This window comes from Perissodus microlepis, chromosome 12 (assembly GCF_051167445.1).
Source record: "Perissodus microlepis isolate ML-2025 ecotype Zambia chromosome 12, ASM5116744v1, whole genome shotgun sequence".
Taxonomy (NCBI): Eukaryota; Metazoa; Chordata; class Actinopteri; order Cichliformes; family Cichlidae; genus Perissodus; species Perissodus microlepis.
Window position 1 is genome coordinate 15,969,281 of NC_140472.1, and position 16,594 is coordinate 15,985,874.

Consider the following 16,594-nt stretch of genomic DNA (forward strand, 5'->3'; position numbering starts at 1 on the left):
GTCTTGCTTGTACAAATGTTAAAAGTTGTGACTCCAAGCCATGTTTAGTTTTTCTTATAATGAGCAACAAAGGTGACAACTTAAAAAGAAATAGAAAAACTTAAAAGCAAAACAGTCACAAGTTCCATTGCTCTTCTTGGTAATCATAGCCTTTTTCTTTGTCTAAAATAAAACACAAACGGTATCTTTGCATCAGCAGCAGTGATGAAATAGATCCCGTTTGCCAAGTTTTGAATGTCTACCAACAGTTTTAGGTTACTAAAATGGTTACTCATACAGTACTTACACATAATTGCTGCATATGGTTACATATGCTTTCAGTCATAGATAACTGTATTCTCTGTTCGTCACTTAGTCAATTAAATAAGAGGAAAAAGTTTTAAAGTTCCATTAAAATGATTAAAACGTCCCCTCGTGTGGAAGGAAATCCTCATGAGAAACTTGAGTACACAAATCTAATTATATCTAATAAAAACTATGATAAATGACTCAAAAGTTTTATCATAAATGTTTCTGAATAACTATTTTTTAATAAATGACTTTAAAGCTAAATATCATTGTTCTGCAGATGTGCAAGTGTTATACACCTATTGATGTATATAAATCAAGACAATTAAATGAAATTAAAAGGCAAATAAACTGAAATACAAACAGCATGTATGCATTTATTGGACATGAAACAAACACAGATGGATGAGAGAAATATAGCCAGAACTGTTAACGGATATGGTTAACAAGAAGCTCAAAATTCATTCATGTTTTCACTGTTTTATTATTTTGTAATGGAATTGAATTTGTGCTGCGTCTAAAATGACCATTTTTCAGTCCTGGCCTCCACTGACTTGACTAAGCCCTTCCCCATGATTCGGAAGTCCTCCAGTATTGCTTCAACATTGGGAACAGTCTTAGCTTCATCTCCAGTGACCTCCACGCTGCGAGCAGACACCTGTGACGTCTGAGGTTTTGTGAAAAACAAAAACATAATAACAAAAAAAAAAAGGAAACGTGAGGAAAAGGTGATTAGTGTGAAGGTGTGAAAATGAACAGAATGAAGGAGAATGACTATTACAAAAGCAAGTTTTCCACACCCCCAAAAACTTGTTTTTTTACTGCCTTCATGTTTTTAAATGGAAGTCACTTTGCAATTACCTTAAAGGGGGTTGGGATGAATGCCTTTGGCTTCCATAAAACTGTGATTACTGTTCCACCACATGGATCACAGAAGAAAAGGGCCAAGTCTCCAAATGCGTCCTGGAAATGAAAAAAAAATAAAACTATGTTACGCATGTCAACTGACACTTATTTGTGAAGCTCAAAGCAAAACTTATTAGAAAACTATCGGGTATATCCCCCCCTCTAAAAACAAACCAAAAACAAACCCAAAACCCACTTCAGTTTGACAAGCTTACTCTATCAAAACAGGACTGTGGTAGACATGTAAATGATGGGATACAGAGGAAGAACGGGAATTAGTATGAATGTTATGCAGTTTGGATTTCACTGCCTTACAGTATAAGAACAGCTGAGTTTATCTCGGATTTTCTCTTGTCTACAATTAAATTTTTTATTATCTGGAAGCGGCTTTGTTGTATCACACGTCAGCTTTCAAGCATAATATCTGCTTCACGCTTTTTTTTTGAAAAGTCTGTCAAAAACACACTCAGCATTTGAAATGTTGAAAGACATTACTCACTCTTAGCTCTCCCAGGTAGAGGGACACAGGGTTGTAGTCGATGACTGGAAGGGGCCCTCCAGGCTGAGCCACACTGCCAGACATCACGCCCCTGCTGAAGGTGATGGCCGGAGGATCTACTGCCTGGTCGAGCAGGGGGACCTGCTTTGGGTTCAGGTGAATCACAACATCGTAAGCGTCCAGAGGAGGACGCAAAATCACCTACACAAATACGAAGAACGCATGAAAACACTGAAATAGCAAAAATCCATTTATATATAGTGGATAAATCATGAAGGCAGTATTCACCCACCCTGACATCCTGCTTCTGGCTGCCATCTATCAGCTGATGTTCCAGCACTTTAAGACTCTCTGCAGCCAGCATTATCACACGCTGCAGCATCTGAACACACATTCAAAAGTGGCTTTGAACATTTTGAACTATTAGCACAAAAAACACTGTCTCGGTTTTCAAACTAATAGTTAGCACTGGAATATATGTTACCCATATCTTGTAGCATCATTTTATCTGGGAACCTAATTTCATACGGTAACTGCATAACAACTGGAAAGCTGCAGTGAAAACACCATTTTCTGTATGGTTTCTAATTTTGCCAAATTGTTGAAAATAAAAACAAAAACAAAAACAAACAAACAACAACTTTAAATACACCCCTTAAATCTGTTTTGAACTTCCACCACATTTTTAATCAAAGTTAGTTGATTGCAACAACAGGGCAATCCCATTTCAAACCACGTTAATTGAGAGAAATATAACATCATTCAACCTGAGAGCTCTTTCTAGTCCAGATATGAATTGTTTCAACCTCTATGACATTTTTGAAGTCATGGTCATGGAAGTCTTTATTGAAAAACACTGTCATTAGAAATAAACTTAATATTCAATCTGTTAATGGACTACTTTCATAGTCTGCTCCGTGGTGGTTATTCACAGGAACTGCAACAACTACAAATTAAAAAAAAAAAAAAAAAAAGACTAATTACCGAACTCATCTCTACAAAAATGTGCGTACTAATTCAACAATGACCCCCTCAGGCTTCACATTCTCAGGGATGTGAAGCCTGAGGATCCACAGGAGGTAAACTAGAATCAATGTCAACATTTGTAATTAGGTCCACAGTGACGTCTTTATCAGGACGTCACAGCACAAATTTCCTGTTCTCCAAGAACTATAAAGGAGGATGCTGGGAGAGGCAGGTCCTTAAAATTGTTATTTCTAACAGGAGCAAGGTAGCCAAGCACAGGAAACCTATCTGGGTCAGCCGCACACTATGGGAGGCTCGTGTGCGTGTCTTTTCTGTACAATACTGTGTGCCACAGGACTACTTTACGGCTGCGGTCACGTCCAAACAGAGGGATATGAAACTAAATATTTTACTTATTTTACTACCAAAGAGGATGGCAACGAAAAGCAGCTGGTGAGCTACACCTGATGGTTTTAAGCTGATATAATTAATGATGTAAACATCGTTCTCAGATTTATTTACTTCAATAATCCTGTTTATCATTTGACCCTTTGAAATTTTTTATGTGTGGTTTCAGATTAGTGATTTACACGACGTTTTGGAAAGACTTCAGAACCATCCGTTTCCAGTTCTAAGAAAAAAGCATGGCTATCTCCCTGTGGTATGCAAGGCAAAAACTAATACCAGCTGGAATTTCTAAAACTAATCTAGTCAGTCTGTTTAGAACAATTTATCATCTTTTATAGAGGTACTGAATCACTCTCTCAATTTAATATGATTCCTGTCTTTTCAGTGTGATCCAGGAGAGCAGTGTGCACTAAGGAAAGGATCCCGGATCGGAAAACTATGTGACTGTTCTTTGCCAAGAACATGCAACTCTTTTCTACACCGCTGTTTATGATTCTCTGCATCTGCAAGAAACTTTTTAAACACCGTAAAAGCAAAAGCAGGGGAAAACACTTCTGATGTATTTTAAGCTATAGTACATTCTTCAGTGTTCTTTTCTTACATGTTTACTAAACAAATGTAATATTTAATCATTTAAAATTCAGCGCTGAGAGCTGATCTATTAAATGCTTTGTTATTTGTGTACTTGTGTGTCCACTGACCTGAATGCTAGGTGAGCGTTTGGTCCACATAGACAGTTTTTTGTCTTTAGGCGTAGCTATAAACATGACAGGCAGGGACTCCCGGGTGGCCATGAAGCCATTCTTGATCTCTGGGTAGTCCACAGCTACACGTGACAGAGAGGCGAAAAAGATTTGGCGTTGAAACAATAAAGCATATGGACGGATGTAGAAGTATGTTGGGCGAGTAAAAAGAAAGAGGTCAAGAGGGATTTGTTTGTGGCACACACACGGAAAAGGGGTGTGTGTGAGAGAGCACTTGCCCGTGAGCTGGTTGTTGAGGTTGACAATCAGCGGATTGTTCCTCCAGTCAAAGGAGGAGAGCAGATGAAGGAAGCGAAGGAAGGCCACCTGTGGGGAACTGAGGAAGATGGAGAAATTCACTCACATGACCCATAACAAACAGAGGAAAACGTGTTTCCTACACAAAAAAAACAAGGAGAAAAAAAAAAAAAAAAAAAAAAAAAAAAAGCAAAAGTGGTGGCTACCTGGGAGCAGTAAAGGGAGCGGGCTGCAGGAAAAGCGACGCCACCAGCAGGTCTGCCGTGTCCTCTGTAATGTCGTCGCTGAACAGCTGAGCACTGAGCCAGCGTTTGGCCAGGCGACATGCTGCGCCAAAACATGGGTGTTGCTGCTGGAGCCTTCAAATAAAAAGACAAAACGTACCAGACTGAAGAAAATGAAAAGACACAACTAAAAACATAAGTCTGCTTTGTCACACAGGAACTACTTTGTATCACTTTCGAACTTATACCCATGTAATGTGCTAGTAAGCAGAGGCTTGTGAATGGTGGCCATCTCCAGAGCCTGGGCCTCATCGTTGTCTCTTACAACCAGCAGCCCCTCTGCAGTCAAGCTCTCCCGGAGCACCTGAGGTTCACGGTGGTATGCCACCTGGATTCGGAACACCAGGCCATCCTAGGGGCAAAGTGAAACATGTGCTGCTTTAGCCAAAGGTTTCTACCTGTAGAATGGGACTTTTTACTCCTGACTACCACCAAGTGCTTGCTCTTTAATTAAACTGATGAACTTGTCTCCATTTCTTTAAAAGCAGGGTGTCTTACAGAAGTGCACTGAGAGAACATGCTATGATTTGATGCAATATAAATTATACCAAATTGAAAAGGCAGCTTAAATAAAAGGAATATTGTTGCGTGCAATCAAACATTACAAAAAAATTAAATATTCAAACAACTTCAGAGTATACACTACTAAGTTACCTACTGTCAAATGTACTTAAGAAACTTAAGAAAACACCAGCAAACAGAAAAACGCACACAAAACACAACAGAAGTGTTTTTGGGGAGACAATAATGTGACGGAACAGCTGCAGAAGCTACAGGATCTACAGTGTTATATAAATAACATGATTAAAATGCATGGAGCCCACCTAACCATACTTACAGAGGTGCTCTGTCTTGTGTTAAAATAAGAGAAAATAAAGTTAATATTTGTTGGTCTGTTTTTTTCCCCCTAGATCCCCAGTTGCTCTAAGAATAAACTTGTTGCACTAAAAGACAGAGTGGCTCAGTGACCCTTCTCTCAGTTATAAATTATATATATCAAGTTCAATTTCACAGAAAAGCCAGCTAAGGGTACACATAATCAAAAACATACCTTCCAGACATCCAGGTGGGTAGGACAGGGCCTGCATGTATAGCTATGGTGCTTTCTGAGTAGCTCCCCAAGTTGGATGTGAAAGGCAGCTCGGATATGCTGGATCGCGAGGCTGTCATGAGGCCATTTCCCACTCCCTTCCATGTGACAGATTACTGCAAGAATAAGGCAACCAATACATTGGTGTATGACTTTGCGTTGCTACATGTTTGTAGTACCCAAGAAAATGAAGATAAATGTTTTCGTTTGAGTCAAAGTGTATGCATAATACACCACCAACAGCAGCCAGAGTGGAAATTACTACACATCTAGGTGCAGTTTTTTCAAAGACCCTTTAAAAATGTTCCAATGAATGAGCCACTAACCTGTAATAGGAGTGATATAGACAGGACATGGTTTGCCTTCCTTAGGCACCAGTGATCTGGAAGTTTTCTCTCTGTCAAAAAAGGAATACTCCAGTTTCAGTGGCCGTGGGGGAAAGACCTGCAAAGGCACAGTTGAGTATAAATTCACAGTTTAATATAAAAGACATCAATGTTTGATCAAGAGCTCACAGGCTTGGAGTGGGATCAAGGTGCCATTTTAAAATTATGCATTTTTTAACAACTTATACCTATTACTGCCGTCATGGCAGCAGTTTTCTGGTAAGAGCGAGGCGTTTTACCTGTGTGTATCTGAGTGCAGGGTGTGCTCCTTGAACAGCAGTGATGGTGAGAGGCAGACCTTCCAGCCTCCATAGTTTTCTGCTCAGGTCATCATAGGACTGAACCACCACTAAGCTCTCCTCCTCTCCAGTGCCAGACACCTGAAGAGCATAATGTGTATTAATATTGAAAAAAGACATTCAGAGGCAGATGCAGTGATGAAAAACATCACTGATGCCCTCTTCTGGTGGTTTTCAGCATTAGACTTTATTTTTTAACACAAAGAATTATTTAACTGCTAAGATAATTTAGCTACAATTACAGAATTTGTTACAATTTTTTTTAAGTAAAATAATAAAAGAAAGTTGAGCTTTGACAGACAAATAATTATCAGGAAAAAAATGCCAGTGGAGTGTTTTTGCATGTGGTTGTAATGGTTATATGTATTTATATAACAAATCCCAACAGTTTTAGAATGTTCTTGCCATTTTAAGTTTATATAATTACTTAATAAATTATAATTAGACCATTATAGCTGGTTTTTATATTTATTTATATATATATATATATATATATATATATATATATATATATATATATATATTATTATTATTGTCAAACAAACTAGCATACTTTCTAGATTGATCTGTATTGACCCAAACCATACTGTTAGTTGAAAATATGAACGGTATGTCAGAGTTCGTCTTGAAATTTCCATCATACGTGGCTAAAATAATTCAATAATAACGGTTTACCTCACTTCCCGTTTTGATGACGTCATCTACCATCGCCCCGACATACCGCACACAGGATTCGGGGATGTCTGCGTGCCTACGGGATAACACACACGTTCTCTTTTTTTTTTTTAACTTGAACCTTCAGTGAAATTGTACACATAATTGCTTCACCGCCAGGTTTTTCTAGGGCACATGCCGAAGTGAAACAGGTCACAGCTTGTTTACATTCCCCCCAAACCCCGTTTTATTTTTTACCTCATCCCCGATAGCAGTCAGTGCTAACATTTGCTAGCTTGCTAAGGCTTGGAAGACCTGAATTAAGTATGAAGCGCACAGGCAGGAGGCGCAGCTCCGTGTGGGACTGCTTTGAACAAACGGGGAACTTCGTCCGCTGCATGAAATGCAACGCGACGCTGAAATACTGCGGCGGAGCCACGACCTCCATGATGAACCACATGAGCAGGCACCATTCATCCGCGACGCCGATGGACGAGGACGAGAAACCCGTGATCTGCACCGTTCAGTGCATCGAGGAGGAGAACGCTTCCAACAACTCGGAAATCACGCAGGTTGCAGTCATGTCACCCAACATAAACATCACCACTGCTGAGCGGGACTCCAGCGAGAGGAAACGCCTGAAGCGGAGCTCAGTTTGGGATATCTTCATCAAAGTGGACGACGAGGTTCACTGCACGATGTGCGGCACGAAGCTCAAATACAGGAGTAGCACCACCAGCATGATGTACCACATCAAAAACAAGCACCAGGACGCAGCACCCAACGACGGTGTGTCGCTGGCAACGCATGCGGAGGTGACAGAGCTCATCTCCAGAATGATAGAGAAGGACATGCTCCCCATCAGCATGGTTAGTGGCGATGGTTTTCGCGAGCTGCTTGCATACACTGTGCACAGTTATAAAATGCCATCTGTTGGCGATGTTACACGCATTATTGAAGGCCGTTTTCATGAGAAGGTTGAAGAGCTTATGGTGCAGCTTGGTAGAGTGGAGAAAGTGGCTCTCACTGCAGACTTCTGGACAGGTCTCACCTTTCAGAGGTACATGACCGTGTCGTGTTCATTTATAACAGAAGACTGGCAGGGGAGGTCAGCTGTGCTGCAGACGCACAAAGTTTCAGCAGGCAGCCACTCCACTGCAGACACTGTTACAGAGAGCGTGCTCAGCACCGTGCAGGCGTGGGCCATCGCCGGTAAAGTGACCTCATGTGTTCATAACGACACGCAGAACAGCTTATCAGTCCAAGCATGTACCCGTGCCACCTGGGACTACACGATTTGCTTTGCCACAACGCTTCAGCGAGCAGTCAGCGATGGGCTTAGTGAAGATTTACTCCGCATCGTTGTTGCTGCCGGGAAACTAGTTAAGCACTTCAACTGCAACTTGCTCGCGAATGAGGCCTTGGAACAGAAGCAAGTTCAGATGTGCCTGCCACAACGCAAGCTCATCCAGTCGAGCAAACACAGATGGGACACCATCTGCGACATGTTTGAACGTTTGCTTGAACAACGGTGGGCGATTAAAGCCGTCCTCTCCGACCGCAGCATCACCAGCAGGCAGGAAGCTCAGACCCTTGAGATTGAAGATGACTGCTGGCAGATAATTGAGAACTTCACCCCTGTGCTGGCGACACTTAAATGGGCTACAACAGTCATATCTGCAGATACGGAGGTGTCCATTTCGAATATCTACCCGATCACCTTCAGCCTGGTTCAGACTCATCTCGTGCCAAAAGAGAATGACGTCGAACAAGTCTCAGAGTTCAAGCTCAAAGTTCAGCAGTCACTTAGAAATCACATGGAGGTAGGCACCGGTTTTGACTGAAACATATTAACAAGGATAAAAAAAATAATCTGCATTCCCTTTACATATACTTATGCCATTTTATTTTTTCTTATTGCAGGTGGACTCTAACGACCTGGCTTCAAAACCGGCTCTTATCGCCTCCATGTTGGATCCCCGGCACAAACACCTGAGCTTCCTTACACCAACGGGGAGACTGGCTGCAAAGGTTAAGCTGCATGAACTAGTTTCAAAATTGGATGCAGTAGTAACTGCTACTGCAGGTGCAAAGGATGAGCAGCAGGAGACTTTGGTCACCCCGGATATTAGCCAGGCGGCTGTGCCCTCGCAAATTAGAAGTGACACCAAAAACACTATGGTGCTGCTCCTTGGCGACAACTACAGTTCTTCCTATGCCACCGACTCTGAGGCTCAGGTCGATTACTACTTAAGAGACATTGCTCCCTCGTTAGACATTAACCCTCTCGACTGGTGGAGGGTAAATGGACCGAGATTCCCCAAACTGGCAACTCTTGCGAGACACTATTTGTGTGTACCAGGGGTATCGCTGCCGTCTTTATTGTCAGAAGCAGGACAAACGTTTGCAACAATGCGCAGAAGACTGAGCCCAGAGCATGTTGACATGATGATCTTTGTAAACAGAAATGCATAACCTGCATGACCTTAGATGTTGAAGATGCTGGTGCCCTATACCAACAACAGAATAAGGTTACTGAAAGGTAACAAAAGAAGCAAGAAGTCAAAATAGGTAGATGTTGGCGTGTTGTACGTGCTTGTGTTCAACAGTGCTATAAGCCAAAACTTGTTTCAGACACTAAAACTTGGAAGTCATTGCCTTTGAGTTTTTAACAAAGTTTGCCTGCAGCAAAGTAACAGTTACCATTACTTTGCTGCAGGCAAATATTTAACAACATCTTCCAAGTAGTTCTCAATCACTTTGTTTTGTCACCTTGCTCAACTTCTGGCACTTCAGCCCTGAAACAGCTTGCAGTGAACCAGTAGTAAAATTATGTAACAAGTATTTGTAGAAATATGTAGTCATAACTTCTTGACAGTCAGCTTCAAATGTATCTAGAAGAGAGTGCTCTACAATCATGCTGAAGTCTTTTATATGCCATATTCACCTTAACATAGGCATTGTGTTCTATGAATGGCAATGAATACCTGTTTTGTTTTTAAATATCAAATAGACTAACTTTACAATTAAGGACAGGACGAAAAAACAGAAAGCCTCTTTCTTTCTTTCACCGTAGTTTCTGTAAGCATTACAGCTTACTGAATATTTCTATCAGTGTTATAGTTGGAAAAGATCACCACACTACACTGTATTAACAGTATTGTCAGTTCTTTAGTCTCTCAACTAAGCTCTGCTGAGATAAAATACATACAGCTGCAGCAAGTGTGTGATGATCTGTTTGGGAACCAGACGCTTTTGGCAAATGCTTTCTCCGTCCCACAGCACAGCCTCGGTGATGTCACCATCCTGGAAGCGACGCAACTCAGAGCGAGGACCCCACAGCTGACGAAATTCAGCTGCCTAGCACAGGAACATTTAGATTTTTAATTTTTCTTAAATCACAAGCATGATTAAAAACAAAGCCACAAAAGACAAGTAACAGAAAATATAAGCACAATTTCCATACGAACAACATGATCTCTTTTTATGTTAAAAGAAAAGCTGGTTACAAAGTGCAAAATCCAGCCATAGTTACACCCATGTGTCCATTTTAAGCTGCTTCCTTGTCACAAGGGGGGTTGACACAATGGGTCGCTCTACATGTTTTGAGTTTGTAGAGTTTTACGAAGGATGCCCTTCCCATCTCCAGTGACCTTGCGCTTGGCCAAGCGAGTGTGTGAACCACTACACTATGAAGCCACGAGTAATACAGAATCACGTCCATAAGTGTTACATTTGTCTGCAGCAGTATAATATTCTTCAAGATGTTTACAAACACACTTGAAGTAAAAATACACTTCTTACACCTAGAAAACCATTCTCAAACTGAGCTGTGGCTCTGAAGTTAAAGTGAGTCATCCATTAACCAGTCGGTAGTTCGATCCTCTGGTTCTTTAGGTTGTAAGTTGAAGCCCCATTGGGCAACATGTTTATCCATAACTGTGTGTATATGCACAGTATACAGCGCTTTATGATTAGGTGAATCTGGCTTATAGTGCAAGAAGTCTATATACAGTGGTCCCTTGTTAACCCACGATAGGTGAAGTAGCCAACTTTATTTTTTTACAATTATTACAGATGTTTTAAGGCTGTAAAACCCCTCACTACACCATTTATACACTTTTCTCAAACAGGCTTGAACATTTTCCCTCTTGTTTAAACACTCTCAAAGTTCAAACCTTCGTAGAAAAATGAGTCCAGTATTATAGAATAAAACCAAAGGCAAAATGTGCAAACCGCTTCATCGACGTTGTTGTGATTGTTGGGGAAAATACAGTACAGCAGCTCAGAGTCACACTGCTAGCGATCGAAGATTTATTTAAATTTGACAAGCTGAACGCATTCTGTACTGTACAGGAGACACGGCACGAGATTGGATGTAGACCATTGTCAATCAATCAGGACCCAGAAAAAAAAACAAACAAAAAAAAAAAAAAAAAACACCATGCAAAATTGCACAAAGAAAATCTGCAAAACAGCGAGGCCGCAAAAGGTGAATCGCATTATAGTGAGGGACCACTGCATTACACACTTGCACATTTCAAAAAATACAATTTGAATTACATGGACAATGAGTCATGCATGTAGCATTATGAGTGAAGTGACCCTTTGTCTTCAACTCCAATGGCTAAATCAAGAAATAAAGCCCTATACATGCAATAAATAAAGGCAGGTGAGGTTACCTTGGGGCTGTCTGCTGGTGGGCCTCGTTCTAGGACAGAGGATGACAGCTCTGTCCTTAAGAGCAAACCGAAAGATAGCGGAGGCTGAGCTTTGTGCTTTGGGGCTTCGCTCTCCACAGACCACTGAAAAAACCCCAAAATAAAGTAAGTTCTGCAGATAGCAATTTTAGATTAACTTCTTTTTACACGGATATTTCATAACTTTGAAACATATCCACTGTTACATTAGTAGTATTAGAGCCAATTCTTTCTGCACATTGGTAACTTAGATAATATGAAATAAAGCAATAATTCCTGAATGCAAGTCTTTTTCACCTTAGGGTCAGGAGAGAGGGAGTGGGTAAGGAGGTGAATCCTTTGGGACAATCCTTGCTGGAGAAGTGACAGAATAAAAGGCAATGCAGTGTGGATGTAATCCCCACTGTGGTCCATCAGCTCACTGAGAAGATTCAGTTTCTTACAGCTGGACTGAAGCTTCACCAGCTCACACAACCTAAAGGGGAAATGAAACAGAAGAGCTGAGAGGATGAAGAGCATAATGATCTCTACTCTGAAAGTAAAAGTCCTCCATGTGATTTGTTTTACATTTAGTAACCATGTTTCCTAAAAAGAAGGTGCAGAACCCAACTGCTTACCTAGTATGAAAGGTTAACTAAATATGTTAAATATATGCATTTGTTTATAGAAACATACTGGAACACATGGTCACTTGTCCTTATCATGGGTTTGGGTGTCATGAGGAGGCACTGGAACCCATCCACTGTAGGGTTGTCCCAGAACTGCATTGACAAAGACGCCTCATGCTGCAGCTGAGGAAGCAAAGTGAAGAAAGCTCAGAAACAGTTGCTTAAAAATCACAAGTGGAAAAAAATGTTTAAACACACCACTGTTCAGTTACCTGTTTGTATGTACACGCAGTGATGTCAGCACACATGTTAAGGTGTCCCGAAGGATCAACAAACACAACCTGGAAAGCATCATGGAACTCTGAAATGGATGGCTACAGAGAAAAGATATGGGGGGGGGGGGTTGGTTGAATCACAGTTCCAGAGTAAATGAAAGTGTGAATAAAGTACATGCACACAATTAGTGTTTTAAATTTGATTTGGATAACTCACAGCTGTAGAGTCAGGATCTTTGGCCAGGCTGATTCCATTCACTGTCAGATCTGTAGATGCTGAGGAAGAAGGTGCAAGGCAAGTTACCTTTCAATTACCAAAATTTTAAAAAAAGGACACAGGAGGACATCCATTAAAACTAAAATTACCCAAGAAGTTCAAGGTGTTTCGAAGAAGCTGATATGCCGTCATGCTGTTACTGATTCTATGAGTGATCAGTAGATACGCCAACAGCATTGAAGCTAGGAAGCCATTAAAACAACCAGTGCCCTATAAGACATTGAGAACAATAAAGATATAAGGTAAGAAAATAAATACACCTTAAAGTAGGACATTTTTTAGCTTTAGCTTTAATTCAGAGTTTTCAGTGTTGCGAAAATGGCTGTCCCTCTACCTGGCTAGATTTTAATGGTGACTTGTGCTAAAACCATGATGTGGACCAGGCAAGGATCAGAATTTCAGTTTAAAAGTATCTGGAAAGTTACAGCACTTCCAATAGTACGTGTTGCATTACTAGTGCAATATTTATTGATGATTATTAGTTGCAATATTAATCGATGATGCAGAATGTGTATAAATGTTTTCATGTTTGACTCTAATCTGCTTCCAAATCTTACGCTGCTGGAACCTCAGCTACTAGAACACAGATCTGAAAATTCATCAGATGTAGTTGTAGGCCATTTATCACAAAGAATAATTATTTAATCAATAATATATATTGATCTGGAGATAAACTAAAGTGATTTCAACATCTCCTTTATTAGGCTACGAGAACTTTTAATGTTTAACTAAATCAAAAGTTGCAGCACTTCAATATGATCCAGTCAAGAATAAAGTTGATTATAACCATTGTTGTAATCATTATCTCTGACTGGGGTTTTCGGTTTTGTCAAGCCATATAATGCAAATTGCTATGCTGAACTTTGCAGTACACTCCTCTGAACTCTATGCAACAAGTGTGAGAACCAATGAGAGCTTCCTACCTGATCAAGCTCTCTTTGACGAAGCCAGACTTTAAGTAAAGCCACCCCATCGGTAAAAGCTGAGCACTGAGAGCTGACAGCAGAGAGGAACTGGAGGTGAGCCCTCGGCAATAAATCTCCCAGAACAGAGCTGTTATAATGTGGAGTCGGAGGTTCAGAGCTCTCTGTGACAAAATAAGTTTATAAAAAAAAAAAAAAATTTAAATTAAGAAGTTGCTGACTAATAACATGGCTATAAATATACAATACAATGAAAAGAGTCTGTTGAAAATCCAGACACAGTTTGTTCAAAGATTCAAGCTGCATCGGAAGGCCCAAAAAAAAAAAGGTAACAACTTTGAGATCTCCTTTGCATGCTCCTTTGATGGTCCTGCTTTGCTTCTCATTCCATCAGAAATATCCAGGTCATTTTTTAAGCCTGTTTAATGTTTTTCTAGTTCATGACAGGCTACGTCTACTTCTGTAGTAGGAGGGTTAGTATTTAACTAAATTTAACATACAACTGTAAAATCATTGTCTGAGACACTTTACTGGAGGGGATTTAAATACTGGGATGAACAATAACAATCTTACCAGACTGGGAAGTCTGCAAACCAGTGTACCACTCTGTCCTGATGTTATTCCTCTGGGGATGAAAACGGCTGGGCTTGAAGAACCCGGGAGCTGGACAGGCATGAACACGGAGGGTGAAGCTGGAAGAGTCTTTACCTGGAATACAGAACACTTTTTATCTCAAAGTCACAACCAGAAAAAAAGCCTTTTAACATAGATGTTAAAATCCATATAATGAAAACGTAATGTCATTGAATAATGTTTAAAATGTATACAATATGAAATTAATTAAAACTTGAATACCTGGAGGGGTCAGCAGCAGAACAGGTCGAAGTCGATTCCCATGGAGACAGGAATACTGCATGGTCCCCATGTCAGAAGAAGAAGTGAGATGCTGGGCCAGGCCTGCCAGGTAGAGAGCCCTTTTCCTCGGATACCTCTGGTTCAGGACATCTTTTGGATGGAGGACATCCTAACAACAGACAGAATAGCAGACTGAAGGCTACGGAAACACAGCATACGATTGATGTTTTTGTAGAATACAAAAGCAGTTAGGATGACTTACATTTGGAATTGTGACAGCCAGGTCCACCATGACATTTGGTTTGGTGCAGGTACCCAAGGGGTAGCTCCCGATCAGATCAATGGAAGAAGGAGGCGCCATGTGGAATTTCCCCTTTGTTGTTTTAGGCACCAAGAGAAATGGGACTTTCACTGCACCAGACAGCCAGGACAGGTCACTTACCTGAGACAAAAATCATGTGTGAATTTGTGTGGAGTTGACCATCTATTGCCAATCACAAAGCTTTGGTTACAACTGAAGCACAACATACCTCAACTTCTGGTGAGTCTGGCACAGTCTGGATTAACTTGGTGACTGTCTGAATGAATGAATCTATTTGGCGTTTCCTGCGTTCACTCAATGCAACTTCTTTCAACAGCTCCTCCATCTATTATTGATGACAGATCACTATCAGTTTGTGTGGTCAGTGGTTACATACGACAACAGGGTTAAGAGATATGATCACACTTCTTTTTTATCATTATCTTTTATGGTTATGTCACTAAGTCTGGCGTCTCACCTGCATTTTGAGCAGACTGCAGTGAAACAGGCTTTCTGCCTCTTTCAGTTGGTTGAGCTCCTCTGCTGTAGGAGGTCGATACAGATCATTTCGAGATAACTTCACCGGGTGATAGACAACCTCCTCCCCTGCGTGATCAGCTTTGCTTCTTTTTGCTTTAACTGGAGCCTCTTCCTGTCGAGAGGAATCTGAGGGATTCATCTGTAAACAACAAATTATACATGTTGCACTGTAATACGTGTTACCAATATTCCCGAAGCACAGAATGTATGAAACATTTAAGTTCGCTAAGTGATTCCAGTGCGACGTAAATAGCAAACTGTAGGCATGCGAGCAGCACTCGTGCATCACTGAGCAGAACTGCTCTTTTCTGAGCGATCGGGAAGCCAAACTTTACTAAATTTTCAAGTCTTACCTCTGCTGGTTCCTCTGGAACGGACTGCTTCTTCTTCATTTCTAAATTGTTTTCGACAAGATAAAATTTCAGTTATTTAGGAACGTTTCAACAACAGCGCTTTCCCTTCATTCCGCTTTCACATGTGCCAAGGGTTAGTGAAGCTTGCTACCCAACAAAATATTTCCCTGATTGGGTTAGAAAAGGTGAGGGAGCTCGATGATTGGCTCGCTTCTCTCTCTGGGCGGGTCCAATCGTCTTTACCAAGATAGGTTGCACAAACAATCTTCTGATTGGTGCTCCGGAGCCGCTCATGCGCAGACACATGCCTATAATAATTTCGACACAGGTAAAATAAATAAATAAATAACATACCCACTTTTGATATGGTAATATTTATCTGCTTTAAATTTCTGTTAATATTTTTTGTCAAATCAATACAAATGTACAGAAAACGCAGATCCGCTATTTATAAGCAATTAATTGCTAAATATAGTAGATACAATTCTGTTATTTTGCCTGCAGGGAAGAACACAATTAAACAAACACCTATCAGCATAATGTACAAGACACTCAACAGCCCCACAAACTACAGCCTCTAAAGAATTATGGCGCTATTACATCTTCCAAATGGTGAAAAACGGAACATTATAACCTTTATAAATGTATGTGAGAGTATAATAAACAGCTTTTCACTCATTTTAAGTCCAGTTTTTGTACCTGACCATTTTCATAGGAACGTTTCTTTGCTTGGTAAGCTGCTTAATAATGGTCTATCATTCAAGCATAAAAATGCACCTAACTCAGAGGAGGAACCAGTGTCCTATCTACACAACAACAACATAGGAAAGAACTAATGTTGTTACATGTGCTCTGTCACAAAAACACATACGCTGTTCTCATTTCTTTAGCAGAATTAATGAAAAATGCTATAAATCAGACAGTTTGAATGGCATAAAATAGTATTTTTGCCCCAGCGAAGGGATTCCCAAAGAGTTATTA

General features: G+C 40.5%; 3 protein-coding genes across 3 annotated transcripts; 2 read left to right on the plus strand and 1 right to left on the minus strand.

Annotated features, from left to right (window-relative positions):
• Positions 1-645: 645 nt before the first annotated feature.
• On the minus strand, positions 646-15,966 carry nol6 (nucleolar protein 6 (RNA-associated)). Its single transcript, XM_084945639.1, has 26 exons — positions 15,614-15,966; positions 15,199-15,399; positions 14,950-15,066; positions 14,682-14,861; positions 14,420-14,588; positions 14,138-14,272; positions 13,565-13,728; positions 12,731-12,851; positions 12,582-12,640; positions 12,362-12,463; positions 12,157-12,272; positions 11,779-11,956; positions 11,464-11,586; positions 9,993-10,141; positions 6,803-6,878; positions 6,068-6,208; positions 5,769-5,886; positions 5,404-5,558; positions 4,541-4,704; positions 4,275-4,427; positions 4,050-4,147; positions 3,769-3,893; positions 1,986-2,075; positions 1,694-1,894; positions 1,150-1,251; positions 646-955 (listed from the first exon to the last, which is right to left on the minus strand). Exons 1-26 carry the CDS (start codon positions 15,650-15,652, stop codon positions 806-808), a joined length of 3,426 nt encoding a protein of 1,141 aa, XP_084801765.1. The 5' UTR covers positions 15,653-15,966; the 3' UTR covers positions 646-805.
• LOC146376017 (cocaine- and amphetamine-regulated transcript protein-like) lies at positions 2,878-3,751 on the plus strand. The gene is made up of 3 exons (XM_084945644.1): positions 2,878-3,112; positions 3,237-3,320; positions 3,453-3,751. Exons 1-3 carry the CDS (start codon positions 2,966-2,968, stop codon positions 3,558-3,560), a joined length of 339 nt encoding a protein of 112 aa, XP_084801770.1. The 5' UTR covers positions 2,878-2,965; the 3' UTR covers positions 3,561-3,751.
• On the plus strand, positions 6,872-9,999 carry LOC146376018 (zinc finger BED domain-containing protein 4-like). Its single transcript, XM_084945640.1, has 2 exons — positions 6,872-8,604; positions 8,705-9,999. The coding sequence occupies exons 1-2, from the start codon at positions 7,108-7,110 to the stop codon at positions 9,254-9,256; spliced, it is 2,049 nt and encodes a 682-aa protein (XP_084801766.1). The 5' UTR covers positions 6,872-7,107; the 3' UTR covers positions 9,257-9,999.
• Positions 15,967-16,594: the final 628 nt, after the last annotated feature.